The sequence below is a fragment of the Phodopus roborovskii genome, unplaced genomic scaffold (assembly GCF_943737965.1).
Source record: "Phodopus roborovskii unplaced genomic scaffold, PHOROB, whole genome shotgun sequence".
NCBI classification, from domain to species: Eukaryota; Metazoa; Chordata; class Mammalia; order Rodentia; family Cricetidae; genus Phodopus; species Phodopus roborovskii.
This window is the reverse complement of record NW_026126448.1, coordinates 13127229-13141856: the sequence shown is the minus strand read 5'-3', so window position 1 is coordinate 13141856 and position 14628 is coordinate 13127229. Positions and strand designations below refer to the sequence as shown.

The 14628-nt window shown below is 48.6% G+C and overlaps 2 protein-coding genes across 3 annotated transcripts in view; both read right to left on the bottom strand.

Moving 5' to 3' along the window:
* Positions 1–534: 534 nt before the first annotated feature.
* Positions 535–5492, bottom strand: Yrdc (yrdC N6-threonylcarbamoyltransferase domain containing). Its single transcript, XM_051188747.1, has 5 exons — positions 4447–5492; positions 3774–3888; positions 3562–3681; positions 1417–1559; positions 535–1131 (listed from the first exon to the last, which is right to left on the bottom strand). The coding sequence occupies exons 1-5, from the start codon at positions 5475–5477 to the stop codon at positions 1059–1061; spliced, it is 1482 nt and encodes a 493-aa protein (XP_051044704.1). The 5' UTR covers positions 5478–5492; the 3' UTR covers positions 535–1058.
* A 5243-nt stretch (positions 5493–10735) lies between these two features.
* Positions 10736–14628, bottom strand: part of Mtf1 (metal regulatory transcription factor 1) — a 44818-nt gene continuing 40925 nt past the window's right edge. Inside the window, exons 10-11 of one of the 2 annotated variants that reach the window (XM_051188743.1) lie at positions 13161–13224; positions 10736–11473 (exon numbers count right to left, since the gene is read on the bottom strand). In XM_051188743.1, coding sequence (XP_051044700.1) covers positions 11277–11473; positions 13161–13224 — 261 coding nt within the window. In that variant the 3' untranslated portion in view covers positions 10736–11276. The remainder of the gene's footprint in view (positions 11474–13160; positions 13225–14628) is intronic. The other variant, XM_051188744.1, reaches the window with a different exon arrangement.

The following is a 14628-nucleotide window of genomic DNA, read 5'->3' as shown; positions in this document are numbered from 1 at the left end:
GATTCTCAAAATACACTAGAAAACGTTCAGTGGAAACCACTTACTGATTTACAGGAATAGGCTGAGCCATAACTATGGGAAATGGAGGCAAATGGGGGAGGATGAGGTAGAATATAGGTCATTTCAAGGACAACCAGTCCATTTACTGACACTAAACCCCACCTGACAGGTGAGCAGAGCTGGCCACCCAGCCTGTAGCTTAGTTGACAGGGCTGGATCTACCCAGCACTAATTTCATTTCATGCACATACAGGCCAGCAGGAAGGGGCAATGAAACATGACTCCGATCTTCTACAGGCTAATCTACATCGATAGCCATAATGCACATATATACCTTGACCTAGAATGCTACCCTGAAGAAATAGTTCAAAAGAAAAATAAACCATTTACAACTGTTTGTAGCAGCATTTTTTAATAATAAAAAAATACAGTTTAAATAATAAAAAATAATTCTGTAGAATACTTGGCATATATATGAACAAAGATAAAAGGCTTCTGAGTAAACAATGAAGCTAAATAAATTACACACGGAACTATATAACCTGTTTTATTAATAAATAAGAAAGTCACTGGCTGAAACAGTCAAGATTTTATTTTTCCAGTATTATTTCACTTGGGACCCCTATGATAATTTCCCTAAAATGACCTGATAGCCAGGAAAGCTCGTCTTGGGCTTCTGACTTCCCTGCACTGGTCCTGAGACTATTAAAACTACACTAGTGCTTCTAGCTGGCTTGACATGAAGAGCCACTGCCCACCAGAAACAAGCTCTTAATACATTCTCTGTACTCAATTTAGTTTTCCACTTAAAAAGCAGGCCTTAAAATAATAAGGCTGCTCTAAGAATGTTCTTACCTTTGTTCAATTTTTGGTTGATATATAAATCTACAAGGCTCAACCTGCAGCTTCTGGCCTACAGTGTTCAGAGAGAGAGAGAGAGAGGGGTACCCTAAAAAGCCAGGCTACAGGTATACTCCAGGAGCCTCTGCCAATGAGGCCTTGCCAACCAGTGAGCAGACACATAGTATCCAAGCATGGTTCTTGGGTCCTCCCAAGTTTCATGAACAGGACCCCTGTAAAGGGAGCAGCCCATATTTCTGTTGGAGGATGGCTGTAGTGTTTTCCAGGGCACTGAGGAAGACACAGAAGGCAGTTATAGTCTGATTTCTCAGGGCACTGAGCCCACCAGTCTGAAGAGTAACCATTAAAGATCACGGTCCCATGCTCTATTCACCAAACTAGATGAATCCTAAAAAGCCAGCCATACCAGGGAATTTAGTCCCATCCCACTCACCACTTCCCTGTAGTGGCCCTCAGTGACCCCAACCAATGCAAGATGGATATGAACTCTGTAGTTAAAGCTACTCTTTCTCCAACCTCCTTCACATATTCCAAAGGCAAAGGAAAGAGCCTTACCAGCCTGGGCGAATAATGGCAAACTTTCCAGGAACAGATAAGTCAACCACAGTAGAGCCAAGGCGGCATTCAGGGCTCTGACTATCCCCAATTGGCCCCCCATCAATGACCAGGGACAAGTGAGGCCAGAGGTCTTGAAACTCCTGAAAATAGGGGAAAAGAAGGGCACGACCATGTGAGCATACATGGCTCACATTTAAAATCTAAGCATCTTCCTCTAAGCAGAAAAGAAACCTTACTTATGCCCAGCTATGTCAAGGGCACAATTAACACCAAGTCTGCAGCCCCTTTAGGTATGCATTCCAAGTTATACCTTTCATAAAGAAAACCTCAATGTACAAAAAGAATCCTAAATATTAAGGAGCTGTGGAGGCCTAGGTCCAATAAGTGGTACACTGGGTATGAGCCCCAAGATGTGGGCTTTTTAACCTTGGACTTTCCATCATATCTGTGTGATGCATGAAATTACTTTATCTAGGTTCCTAAAGTGAGAGGGCCAGCCAATATAAATAGTAAGGGCCTTTCTAGATCTAGCAGCCAGAACCTAGACCTCAATGGAAGTCAAGCTCAGAGCATAGAGAATAAAATAGGGTGGACTCTGCAAAAACATACCACCAGCACTTAGTTCTTGGGCCGTAAAACAGACAGCTGAATTGTTAAATGATCCAGAGGCTTTCTGCCCCCAGTGAAGAATCCCCAATGCAGTTAGGTCAGGGTCTTGGTGATAAGAGAATCATAAATACCAGTTTCTAATAAAACAATTACTGTGCTGGCCTGGGGTTGTTGACAAGGTAAGAACTTACCCCTCCTCGGTAACACCCTCATCCATCTCTATACCTGTATAGCCACCAAGAGCAAATAAAGCAGATACTGCATATCCAAGGTCCCTATCACTTAAATGCACCTAACTTCAGTGTTGTAAGAACAGAGAGCAAAGTTTCTTTATGCTCATGTGTTCTAAATCACATACCCAAGACAGGATTAAGATGATCTTGTCTCAGGCCTTTCTGGCAAGCAGAGATAAGACAATATGGTTAAGAGTCAAAAACTAGGTGAAGCCAGATGCACTAGTATAGATCCAAAAATTGGAGAGGCCTGAGGGTACTGAGTTCAAAGGCAGCTTGAGCTACAGTTGTAAGACCCTGCCTTAAGCCTTTAATTCCAGCACTCAAGAAGCAGTTCAAAGCCAGCCTACTCTACATAAGGAGTTCCAGGGTTACAGTCAGACACACACACACACACACACACACACACACACACACACACACACACAGGGGGGGGGCAAAAAGTTGGGACTGTCATTTAATGGCTATGTGACAGAGAAGTGAACTAATGTTTCAGCGCCCCAAGTTCTCAGCATTGCCATGAAGTCTGACAACTGCTTCCTTCACAAGACTGTCTTTACTTTCTGTAATCTTTTCTATTTTTGTTTTGTTTTGAGACAGGGTCTCTCTATGAAGTTCTGGAACTTGCTCTGTAGACCAGGCTGGCCTTGAACTCAGAAATTGGGCTGACTCTGCCTCCCAGTGCTGAGATGAAAGGTGTGAACCACCACCCTGCCCCAGCATCTTTTTTATCTATTATTATAGATACAAAGAATACATCTGATCTTCTTTGGACTCTCAAGATAAAACTTACTAACACTAAAAAAAAAAAAAGTTTCTGGGGCTAGAGAGATGGCTCAGCAGTTAAAAGCATTGGCTGCTCTTCCAGAAGATCATGGTCCAATTCCCAGGACCCACAAGGCAGCTCAAAACTGCCTTTAACTCCAGTTCCAATCTGATACCCTCACACATGCAAGTAAAACACCAATGCACATAAAAAAAGAAATCATTAAAAGTCAGCCTGGTCTGCAGAATGAGTTCCGGAACACCCAAGGCTACATAGAGAAACCCTACCTTGGAAAAAGAGGGGGGAAAATGTTTTTTTCTTGCCTTGGCCTCTTAGTGTTGGCATTACAAGTATGTACCACCTTCCCCCTTCCAAGATTCTTTCATTTGGATGCCCTCCTCTAAACCATATCAAATGGGTAGCCTTCTCATTGTTACACCGAAGGCCCAGGTTTCTGCCAGGCAATCCCTGTGCAGCATCAGCTTTACTGGCTCTGAGGAAACAGTAGTTTAGCCTGCTGGGACCAATTCTCACCTCAACACTCAGAGAACTGGCCTGGGAGCTAAGGTTGGCGCTGGTGAGCGCAAGTGGTCCCCCAAACATTTGGGCCAAGTCCTGCATGAAAGCGTGGTTAGGAATCCGGATGCCAACAAGCTGTGAAGCAAGAGGAAAGGGAAGTGTGAGGAAGGTTTCAAGGGCTTGCAGGAGTCTAATTCAGATCACAGGGAAAACTGAATGTGACTCACAGGCGTGAAGGGGTTCAGGTCTTTGTTGAGCTCCTCGGAGCGTTGCATCACCAGGGTCACTGGTCCTGGCAATAGGTCCTCCAGGAGCTCCTTGGGTACTCTCACCTGGCAGTACCTGGCGGCAAAAGAGCACAAATCCACTCCAAATCACCCTGGTGGGCCTTTCCTGGCCCGAAGGCAGGTTCAGGAAAGTGGTCCTTTCAGTGTACAACGAGATCTGCCTGCCTCCCTTCTTCCTCTTCCTCAGAGAGCTCAGACACAAGGCAGAACTCCAGAGAAGTACCCCGGACTTAAAAGCCCACACGCCTACCTTGGCGACAATAATTGTGCCGTGACACCGTGAATACAACCTCAAACTATTTTATCATCTGGGAGACACTCCTTCTAAATTGTTACCGCGATTCTTTCTTCCCACGGGCCTCCCCTCCGTACATCACAAGATCACCAAGACGACAGTGCCACGCTCGCCTAATTCAGCGTTACGACCAGTGAGTGCACTGTCTAATGCGGAGCCTGGCACGCGTTAAGCGATCCCAACATATTTCCAGTTCCGGATTCCTTGGTGAGACAGGACAAGCCCCTCCCGCACTCAGCGCCTCAGTCTCCCAAGCCTGTCACCGGAAGCCCCTCCCGCGGTGCCGCCCCCAGCGGGGCCGGGTCGGGGCGGCCTCACCTGTAGACGTCGGCCACGCGGCCCAGGCACACGGCCAGCGGCTTGGTCTCGCTGCGGCCCTTGAGGCGATACACGCAGTCCAGAGCCGCCGAGCAGCTCGCCGAGCAGGCCAGTCCATACAGCGTGTCAGTTGGGACCGCCACCACGGCGCCGGCGCGCAGCTCGGCCACGGCGGCCCGCAGCGCCTCGGTCCAACCGGAGCGCTCGGGGCTTGCGGCCTGCACGGCCCCGCTCTCCGGAAGCCGCAACAGCCGGGCCCCCGGCGTCGCCGGAGCGGGCGCGGGCGGGCGTAGAAGGCGGCATCTGCGGCCAGAACCCACTGGCCCGTCGCTCAGCCCCATGCCGGCCGCCACCGCGGCCCTCAGCCCCGCACAGGGACGCGCAGTAGACATCCGCCCAGACCCGCTTCCGGGAGGAAGTGACGCACGCGCCCATCTTCCGGCCCCCGAGGCTCGGTCCCGCCTCCGCGCCGGGCAGCTTAAAGGGACCGCGACCCCCAGGCGACTTGAAGGAGACCGGTGGGGACGGGGCGGGGCGCATCTTAGCGGAGCCCTCGCGCGGCGCCGGGGCGGGGGCGGCCGGCAGGGGGGTGGTGGTAGGGCGGCGATGGAGTGGGGCCCGGGCGCAGCCTGGTCACGGGGGTGAGAGCGGGCCCGCGGGGCGGGGGCTGGGGCCGCGACCTCGCGCCGCCCAGCGCCGGCCCTGACGCTGTCTCTCTCCCGGGCAGGGAGGCTGCCGGCGTGGACCGTGGGAAGGCGGGGCTGGGGCTCGGCGGGAGGCCACCCCCGCAGCCGCCCCGGGATGAGCGCGCCCAGCAGCTGCTGGACGCCGTGGAGCAGCGACAGCGGCAGCTCCTGGACACCATCGCCGCCTGCGAGGAGATGCTGCGGCAGCTGGGCCGCCGGCGTCCGGAGCCGGCTGGTGGCGGGGTCAGTGCCCACTCCGGGCTGGGCCTGGGGAGGTGGGGTCTGCCCACTGACTACACTGGCTAAGCTCGACCCCCGCCCCAGATGAAGCGGGTGGAAGAGCATCCCCACCGCTCTACACTTAACCCCCTTTGATCTGGGTGAGGTTTTGAAAAAATACGATGTTGTCAAGATGCTAAGTGGCCTTGTCCTTGCTGGGCCTAACCTAAGGCCTTTCCTCCCTGCCTTGTCCCCCTCCCCCCTTTCTGTTCCAACTAGAACGGTTCAACCAAGTCCGGAGCGCCTCCCCAGCCAGCTGTATCCGCCAGAGGTGGCCTTCCAAAGGATGCTGGCGATGGATCTGCTGAGCCTTGACCATTTCCTAGCCGGGCACCCTGACTTCTGCCCCTTTCTAGGGCCGGTGGCTGGACTCTGACCAACTCCCTTCACTAAAGGAGCCAGTCTTCACTGGCAGTTGCTGGTACTTGGCCCTCAGCCTGGGATGGCAACTCTACTAGCAGCTGGGTTCACTCCCACGTTGTCCTGGCTGAAGGGATTACTGTGTTTTGAAATGTAGCCATCGATTATCCAGTCTTGAGTACTGGGATTCCGGCAGGCCAGCAGTGCTGGCCAGAGTGGTGTGGCCTGCTTTGGGGGTTCCAGGTGGTATTACATGTTCATTTCATGCTTTGGGGGCTCTCTGCCCCACAAAACACTTCAGCAGAGTCTTGATTAAAAGGAAACCTGCAGACTCCTGGTGACCGACCTTTCCTTTCTGTCCCCCCCCCCCCCCCCCGAGACTTGATGACTGGGCAGCGGGGAGAGAATGTCAATCAGGGACAAGGACAGGAAGTAATGCCACATGTACTACCAGATTTAAATAAGCATTTAATTAAGATTTCATTAGTATTTAATATTGCTTTTTCAATTCCAAAAAGTTAAATTTTCACTTCATAGCAGATATTTTAAAGTACAATATTAAGTTTATACAAAATGAGCAATTAAGCAAACACCATTATTTCACATTCTTCAAAAATACAAATTTGTATTTATTCTTTTTTGGGTTTGGAAGTTTCTTCCTTTGGAAGTACTGAACCTGTAACGTTTTCATATCGCTCAGTGGAAGCCTGTTGTTCCCATGTTTTACATTTAAAATAAATTTGATACTTTTACATAATCCAAATAAAACTATTTGGGACTTAAAAACTTGTCACCAAGACCACTGGCCAATGATTAGTGTGTGTTAGAAAAGAGAATTTGTGGCTTCTTTTGGCTAGGTCTGAACCAGATAGCCAGAAGAACCTGTTTCCAGCCACCTTTCCCAAACTGGAACTAGGCATGAGTTCACTGGAAAGGGGAGGAGTTGCCTGGAACTCTAGCCTCAATGACATTTTCTCCAAATCACAACAAAAGATGCAGACTGTTGAATCAAACAGCCCTTGGGAGGCCTGAGAACACACGAGGCCAGGGCAGAGGAGCCTCTGACTTGGCACCACGAGAGGAAACTGCAAAAAACACCCTAGGTTTTGGTGGAAAAAAGTTTTATGAAAAAAATTCCTGTTTAAAAAAGTAGAAACTGCATTGAGTTGAAAGCGACATGACATTATCACTTCTTTTTGGCCCAGTAGACCACCACCAAAGGAGCAGTGCATGGTTTTTAAACCCATTTCTAGAAAAAGCTTGTACTATAATATGCCTTGACAGATCTAATAACTTGTATTTTCAGTGCAGACTGAGAAGCCCTCTTGCCACCAGGAATGACAGTTAGAAATGCCCAGGCTAATGATCAACACCCCCCCCCCAAAAGAGCAGGGGCATAAGAAACGAGACCCTTTTATCTCTGCCCCAAGAACATGCCAGAAACAGGCCAGATTGACCAATCAGATCTGGCGTTGTGGCTGAACCTCTTTCACTGCTTGCTAACTGCATCTGTGGAAATCTTGCTCTGGCTGAAGTGTATTTAAAATGCCTCTGGTCTTCAGCTGGGCATTTAGGACCAGGTGGGGGCCTATGGGGGGAGATTATTAGTGGCTTTATTACTGGATTTGATGAAGCCCGGCAGTCTGCAGTCTGCTTTGAACCAACACAGCTGGTGCAGAGAACAGCACAGAAATGGCTTGTATTGTTCACTCCTTTCATATTTGATTGGGGGGGGGGTAAAAAAAAAAAACTGAAATGAGCACTAGTGGTGCTGGTTCCACAAATCAATAGTTTCAGTGACACTGGAGAAGCTGTTCCTGTCAATGGATGTGATTACAAATATGAAAGTCTAGAAGGTGCCAGGTTTTTACCTAGGAACAACCTGTCCATTCCTTCCAGGAATCATTTTGTCATGGAGGGGAAAAGTAGTAGGGGACCAAGAAGTGGTAGAAAGGGGGCTCAACAGTCAGAAAGAAACAGCTGCAGCAGTTCCTCAGAGGGCCTGAGGGGGCGCCCGGGACACAGGGAAGGCTTGCATAGATTGAGCAGCTGCTGAGATGGAGGATAGTGTTTCCCTATGGACAGCTCCAGCACAGCGCTGACACTGACAGAGTGGGAAAAACAGGCCAGGACAAGGCCACATGGGGTAACAACTGTCAAGCTACGCATATATTGCACCAAAGTAAGTGCTTTGCTTTTCACACCTCAACTTTTCTGAGCAAAAAATAAAACTTTGTGGAAAGTATATATATATATATATATATATATATATATATATACATACATATATATATGTGTATATATATATATATATATATACATACACAACAGAAATTGCAGCAATTGGGTTAAAGATAAAGTAACCTAAAGTGCTTTTTATTATTTCTTTAATATACCAATATGAGGTTCTGAAAATTTGTCCCTCTGGACACATTCAGTATCATACAAAGCCTCAGGAAAACCTCATCAACTTCCATTACCTCATCAGTCCACTGCCTTGACTTGGAAAACCACCTTTTCCCATGTACTGACTCTCTGGAAGGGAAGGGAAGCCCCTTGCCTTTTACCTAGAGATCCCCACATCTCAAGGCCTCTCCTTGGCATTGTACCATGATCTTTTAAACCAGAGTAAGTGTCAATAAGTGACAGTACTCCAGTCACCAAACCAGTGCTGCCCCATGAGGTTGGCCAGACCCTGTCAATGAGACTGAGCCACCTTCCCTCAGCCTTGCCCTCCAGTCTGGGAAGGGCCCCATTTATAAGGCAGTTCGGTGGGACCAAAGTTACCTGACCATCTCCTAAGTCCACCTCCTAGTCTCTTGGAAGGGGCTAAACTGGAGATGCCAGTAGTAGCCCAAGTATGGTCTACAGGGTGACAATGGTGAAGGCTGCCATGGGAGGAAGAATCTACCTGCCAGAATTCATTCTTCTTTGCCTTACCCTAGGTCCATCCCCTGAGACGCTACTCTCTCCATAAAGGTTCTTTCTGGCTCTAGCTTAGCCAGAGGGCTCCCTCTTCTCCAAGGTCCTTGGCATTAGAGGCCAGGCTTCTGGGAGGGGGATGAAAAAGGAGAGCTGGCACAGCACGGCAGGACATCTGTCTACCCTGTGGAACACGCCCGGCCCTGCACAGCTGCCGATTTTAAGCACATTCCTCGATTTCCAAAAGCTATTTAGATCTGCAAGTCTCTTGTGTTCTGCAGTCACCCACAAAGACAAATACTTTACTCCTTCACCTGGAAACTCCCGTCAGCCTCCATGACGCTTACAGTCTTCTTCTATACCCCTCAACTGTGGAGAGTGAAAAGCCCACTAGTGACCCAGGAAAGGACTATTAAGAGCACGGCCCTAGCTAACCAAGAAGCCATATTTAAACTATTAAAACCTTCCACACATCCTCCCTGGGCACCTGTTTCCTATGTCAGCTCCCAGGTTATTGAGTTCGGGTCCCAGTCTCTGCTCTCCTCAGAGGTTAGAAAGAAAACAGCAAGGGCCTGAGTGCAAAGCTTCCTGTGGGTGCAAGTGCTAGAGACAGCCAAAGACAACCTGCATCCAATCAGCTGGTTCCTCAAGGAGACCTAACCACTGTGCTAACAAAGGGCTCTTCCTATTTCAAAGATTTCTGCTGAGGCCTATGGTTGCCCAAACCTACTGGCCATTTGGGGAGAGGGTACGTAGAGTGTCATTTAGAAATTGACACTCCCAGTCAACTCCTGGAATGGTAGAGCTGCTTGTACCTGCACCCATTTCTCCCCATTATTGCTGCCATGACTCTCTTGTTCAACTGTCCCTGAATATCTTGCCTTTAGACAAGGGCCTTCTAAAAATGACACCATATTGGCTGGCTCTGAGGGAACCGACAGCAGGAGGGCAGCCCACAGACCTCTCCTGTTGGCATGTTTGGGCACCGGAACTTGCTCCTTGCAGCAGAGCCTGGGCCCAGCTAGCCAGTGAGCTTCCCACGCACCAATGCCAAAGGACAGCAACTCCCATTCTCCTATGGATTGTACTTATATTTGAAGAGGCAGTAACCTGGAGCCAAAGGCAGGCAGATGGATATAATTCTATATACTAATAAAAAAAAATCCTATAACACAACTTAATGAAACATTCCAAACGAGGTAACTGACTGCAAGCTTCAGGCTTTTTGGTGGAAGGGGTTTTTTTTTTTTTTTTTGTTTGTTTGTTTTTTGTTTTTTGTTTTACCCTGAGTAGAAGATCATCGTTTTAGTTTTTCTTCCTTTTTGTTTAGAAATCACATCTTTGTTTGCACTGTACAAGGCTATATGCAAAATCCAGAGATGTGAGGGAATAACCAAAAGCCTGGCTAGAACTGGGTACCACTTGCTACTTCATCCAACTCCCTTAGACCTGCACCTTCTCTGGAGAAGCAGCTCTCCTGCTCTAAGGAAACAAACACCATCAAAGGCAGGCAGACTGGCAGCCACTGGCCATAAGCCGTGTGTTCACTTTAGGAGAAAACAGGGCGCTTCCTCAGGAGGGATGCACTCCAAGCTTCTAGCCCTGACAAGCACTGAGCAATGGAAAGAGCCACGAAGGCAAAGACTGCGGCTGTGCTAGAGCCAGCTCTAGCACATTATCAACAGGGTTGTCAACATCTGCCTCGGGCCCTGAAGAACCACTCATCTGTATGGCTAAGGGGCTTGAAGCTCCCACAGGGGCAGCAGGATACATGACAGGCCCCTCTGTATCTACTCCAAGCTCCACAGAAACAAAGCGCCAACAACAAAACAATCTCACTCTGTCTAGCTCACAACTCTCACCTGCCCTTGCCACTACCCTGCTTCCACAGAGTAGTGGCCTGGTCCTCCGGACAGGTGTGGCCTCAGATTAAAAACGACACAGAGGGAGGAGCAACACCCAGCACACTGACCTCTCCTGCCCAATCCACAATGACCCCAGTGCAAATGATGGGCAGTACCAAATTGATGGAAACCACACCCTTTCATTTAGAACTTTTATGCATACCAGTAACCTTAATTTCCAAGTTCACATAACAATAAGCAAAAGTGACATACAGTGCAGCCAGACAGTTCACTTATAACTTAGCTTTTTTTTTTCTTTTTTCTTTTTTTGTTTTTGTTTTCCTCCAAAGATCAGTTCCTTAAAATGGATGTTCCTGGGATATGAGTAAAGAAAATATGTCTGAAAGGCGAGGCTTTCAAATGGCAGATCTCTTCATCCAATTTCTGACCCCATGATGGCAGCATCACACCCGACACTTCCTGCTCACCCTGTTCCTGTAGAGGCACGCACACAGGCCCTTCCTTCGAGAAGCTGCTGGCCAGGCTCGTCTCCTCTACCCTGCAGTAGTGCTTCACTGTGAACTGGATTGGATGGGGTGTCCAGACTCTGGAGGGACAGGAACTCTGACACATCCATGGCACTTAACATTTCGGAGGGTCTGAGGAGCCTCAGCCTGTCTGCTTTGCTCACAGGAAGAGGGTCCAGCGGAGGAGGAGGGAGGCAGGGTGAGGGAGAAGTCTAGGGTGGCAACTGCAGGTTGGGCCCATCAGGAGGCTGGGGGTTCAGCTCTGGAGGGGGTGGGGAAGAACAGCCCTTTCTCCGGCTGGCCGCCCGCTCCTTCGCAGAGTCCCGGCACGCACACTGACACTGACAGGCCTCCTCTTGTTTGATGATGATCACAGGAACACTGAGGCCAATCTGCTGGACAGAGCTCCCTGTGAGAGAGGTGAAAGAGACTGCTCTTCAAGTGGCCAGGAGCAGAGGCGAGATGGGTGGGGGAATACAGACCAGGGAGAACTCACCACTAGGGACAGGCATGATGGGTGGGAAAGATACCATGCGTTGGGTTTTGCTATGCTTTAAATTGGACCAGGTTCTTTCTCAGGGAAAAGGCCTGCCAGGTGTTCCCCTAGCCCTTTATGATGCTTCCTCCTTAGAAGAGCCACCCACACAATCTAGATGTACCCTGTCTCTCTCTGCAGCCTGTCTGTGCAGTCCACAGCAAATGCCTCTCCTCTCTTCTCCTCTTCATATTCTGGGCGCTTCCTTTTGCCTCAACTGTCAGGCAGACAGTGCTGTTCTTTGGAAGAATTATTCTCATCTTTCAAGGTCCAGCTGACTCACTGCTCTCTTCCTGCCCCAGGTGGCGCTCCCTGCAGGCTGTGCAGTGACTAACCCGTGGCAGCCAGTACTGAGCACCAGGCACATGCATACAGCATTGCTGCTTGCCTTCTGCACCCTCTCCACACAGCATAGGACACAATCAGGCCCACAGCTTCTTAGGACCACGTATGACTGGGATGTGCACACATTTGTATCCAGTCTCAGTTCACTTTGATGTGCACTGTGCACACATGCACTCTGTATCCATCCTCAGTTCACTATCACATGGATTATGCACACATGTGCTCTGTACCACAGAGCTGAAGGCCAGTGAGAGGACAAGTGGGAATGGTTCTCAGAGAGTTTGCCTGCAAGTTCACTTACAATCTTGGGGAGTCAATGAATCTTTTTCCGGCCCCAACTTTGTTGCTTGTTTCCGGCCCCAACTTTGTTGCTTGTTTTTTGAAACAGTTTTTCCGTGTAGCCCTGGCTGTCCTGGACCTCATAAAGATCTGCCTGCCTCTGCCTCTAAGGGCTGGGATTAAAGAGGTGCGCCACCACTACCCAGCTAGGTCCCAATTTTTATCTCTCCTTCCCTTTACCCTAATTTCACTCCCTTATTTAGTTCACCAGCCACTGCAGGATTTCACTACAGTGACTTGAATTTACTACACAGTCCAGGTTAACCTGGAGCTGAATTCTCTCAATCCTCCAGCCTTAGCCCCACGGTGCTGGCAGGACAGGCATGCATCACTATGCCTGGTTCCAGGTTTAATACATCAAAATAAAAAGTTTCAAATGAAAGGCCTGGCTGGGGATATAGCCCAGTGGTAGAAAGTTTGACTAGCATGCATGAGCTTCTGGGTTCAAGCCTCAGTACCACAAAAAAAAAAAAAAAAAAAAAAAAAGAAAGAAAAACAGCTCTCAAATGCATGGGCCTTCAGCTCTGCTTAGGTCTTTGACCCAGATACTGCTGCCGGCTGTAATTAGAAAAGAGCCCGTGAATTAACAACTGCCCTCTTTAGCATTAACTGTGATTTAACCTTTTTCCCCTGGTCCCACTTACAAGCTCTATTAACAGAAAGCACTCACACTAGGTAAAGAATGGAGCCCACATTTTCATCAGCAGTACACCCGCTTCTGGTCGCCATGAGAACACAGGCTGCTCAGTAAACAATGGAATGTCAACTTAATTAAAGCTGTCTCATAATTTAAGAAAAAAAAACAAAAACTTAAAAATGAAATCAAGGACAAAGAGCCCAGAGAACTCGCTTTTAAAGCTAACATGGAATTACATACCTGTGCTACTGGCTACTGGTACTGCAGTGGTAAAATACACCTGCTCGACTTTTGATGCTTGCTGCTGAGGAAAACAAAACACAACACAACAAAATCACACTTATGGCCACTCCAATACGGCAGCCATCCAAGGCTTCAAAACATCCCCAATTGTAGTGGTCACCCAAGAAGAAAGAAAACCCTCAGTGTTCAGGCAATTCTGTACTGAAGGTTGTTTTGTTTGTGCACTGATATGAGGTCACTGCACTGCACTGCACTGTTTGACATTCCATGCTGACATTATAGCTAGCTTTGTCTCCATTACTTGGCTGCCTCCCAGCTGCCTTGTCCAGTGGATTATATTTGTCCAAAGACTCCTCTGAGGCTGCTTTTCTCAAGCAATGACATTCTTAGAGGGACTCCTGGGCTAGCCTTATCCATCCCAATTCTTTTGTGAGAGCGGGAAAGTTCCTTTTTGCCCCCACCCCCAGGGTGTAGACTGACCACCCAGGGCAGGCTAAGGCTATCTATCATGAGCACAGAGTACCCTGAGGGCTCAGGAAGAGTTCCACTGTGAGTCTTGGACTTGGCTAAACCAGATTCGTGTCCAGGCTCTGTCACCTGCCGGGCTAGTGAGTGCACTTTTTCATTTGTTTTGATTTTGTCTTATGAAACGTTCTCACTATGTAGCCCAGGCTGGTCACAGACTTGACATCCACCTGCTTTTACCTCCCACACTGAGAGTGTAGCCAAGTCTGGGTTTCCTACAAAAGCTGGGATGATAACTGAAGAGTCTCTCAAGGACTTCTGAAGATGAATGAGGTGGTACATGAGAACACTCAGCTTGGAGCAGTCAGTACACACCAGCCTTTATACTGTCTCTATGAAGACCATGCATTGTGCACAGGCACACAGCACTCAGGATCCTAAGGCTAGAAATAGAGAGGTCAGGAGTTCAAGACCAGCCTTGGCTGCACAGTGAGTTTGAGATCAGACCTAATGTAAGATATCCTCATCTCAAAAAATGAAACAAGAAAAAAACAAAACAAAAACCTGTCCTAGAATCTCATTTTACCCCCTCCCCCCACCAGTTTTGTTTGGTTTCTTGAGACAGTGCTTCTCTATGTAGCTTTGTAGGCCAGGTTGGCCTCGAATTCACAGAGATCTGCCTGCCTCTGCCTCCCGTGTGCTGGGATTAAAGGGGAGCACCACCACCACCCAGCTTTTACTTCCTATTATATTAAAGGGTTTCTGGGAGTTGGAGCAATGGCTCAGCAATTGAGAGTATCGGTTGCTCTTCCAGAGGACCAGAGTTCAATTCCCAGCACCTACATGGCAGTCTCTATCTCATCTCTAGTTCTAGGGGACCTGGTACCCTCTTTTGGCCTCTGCAGGCACTGCACACATGTGGTACACAGACATACATGCAAGCAAAATACCAATACACATAAAAACAATTTTTAAAACCTAGTTTGTATTCTTATCTTAA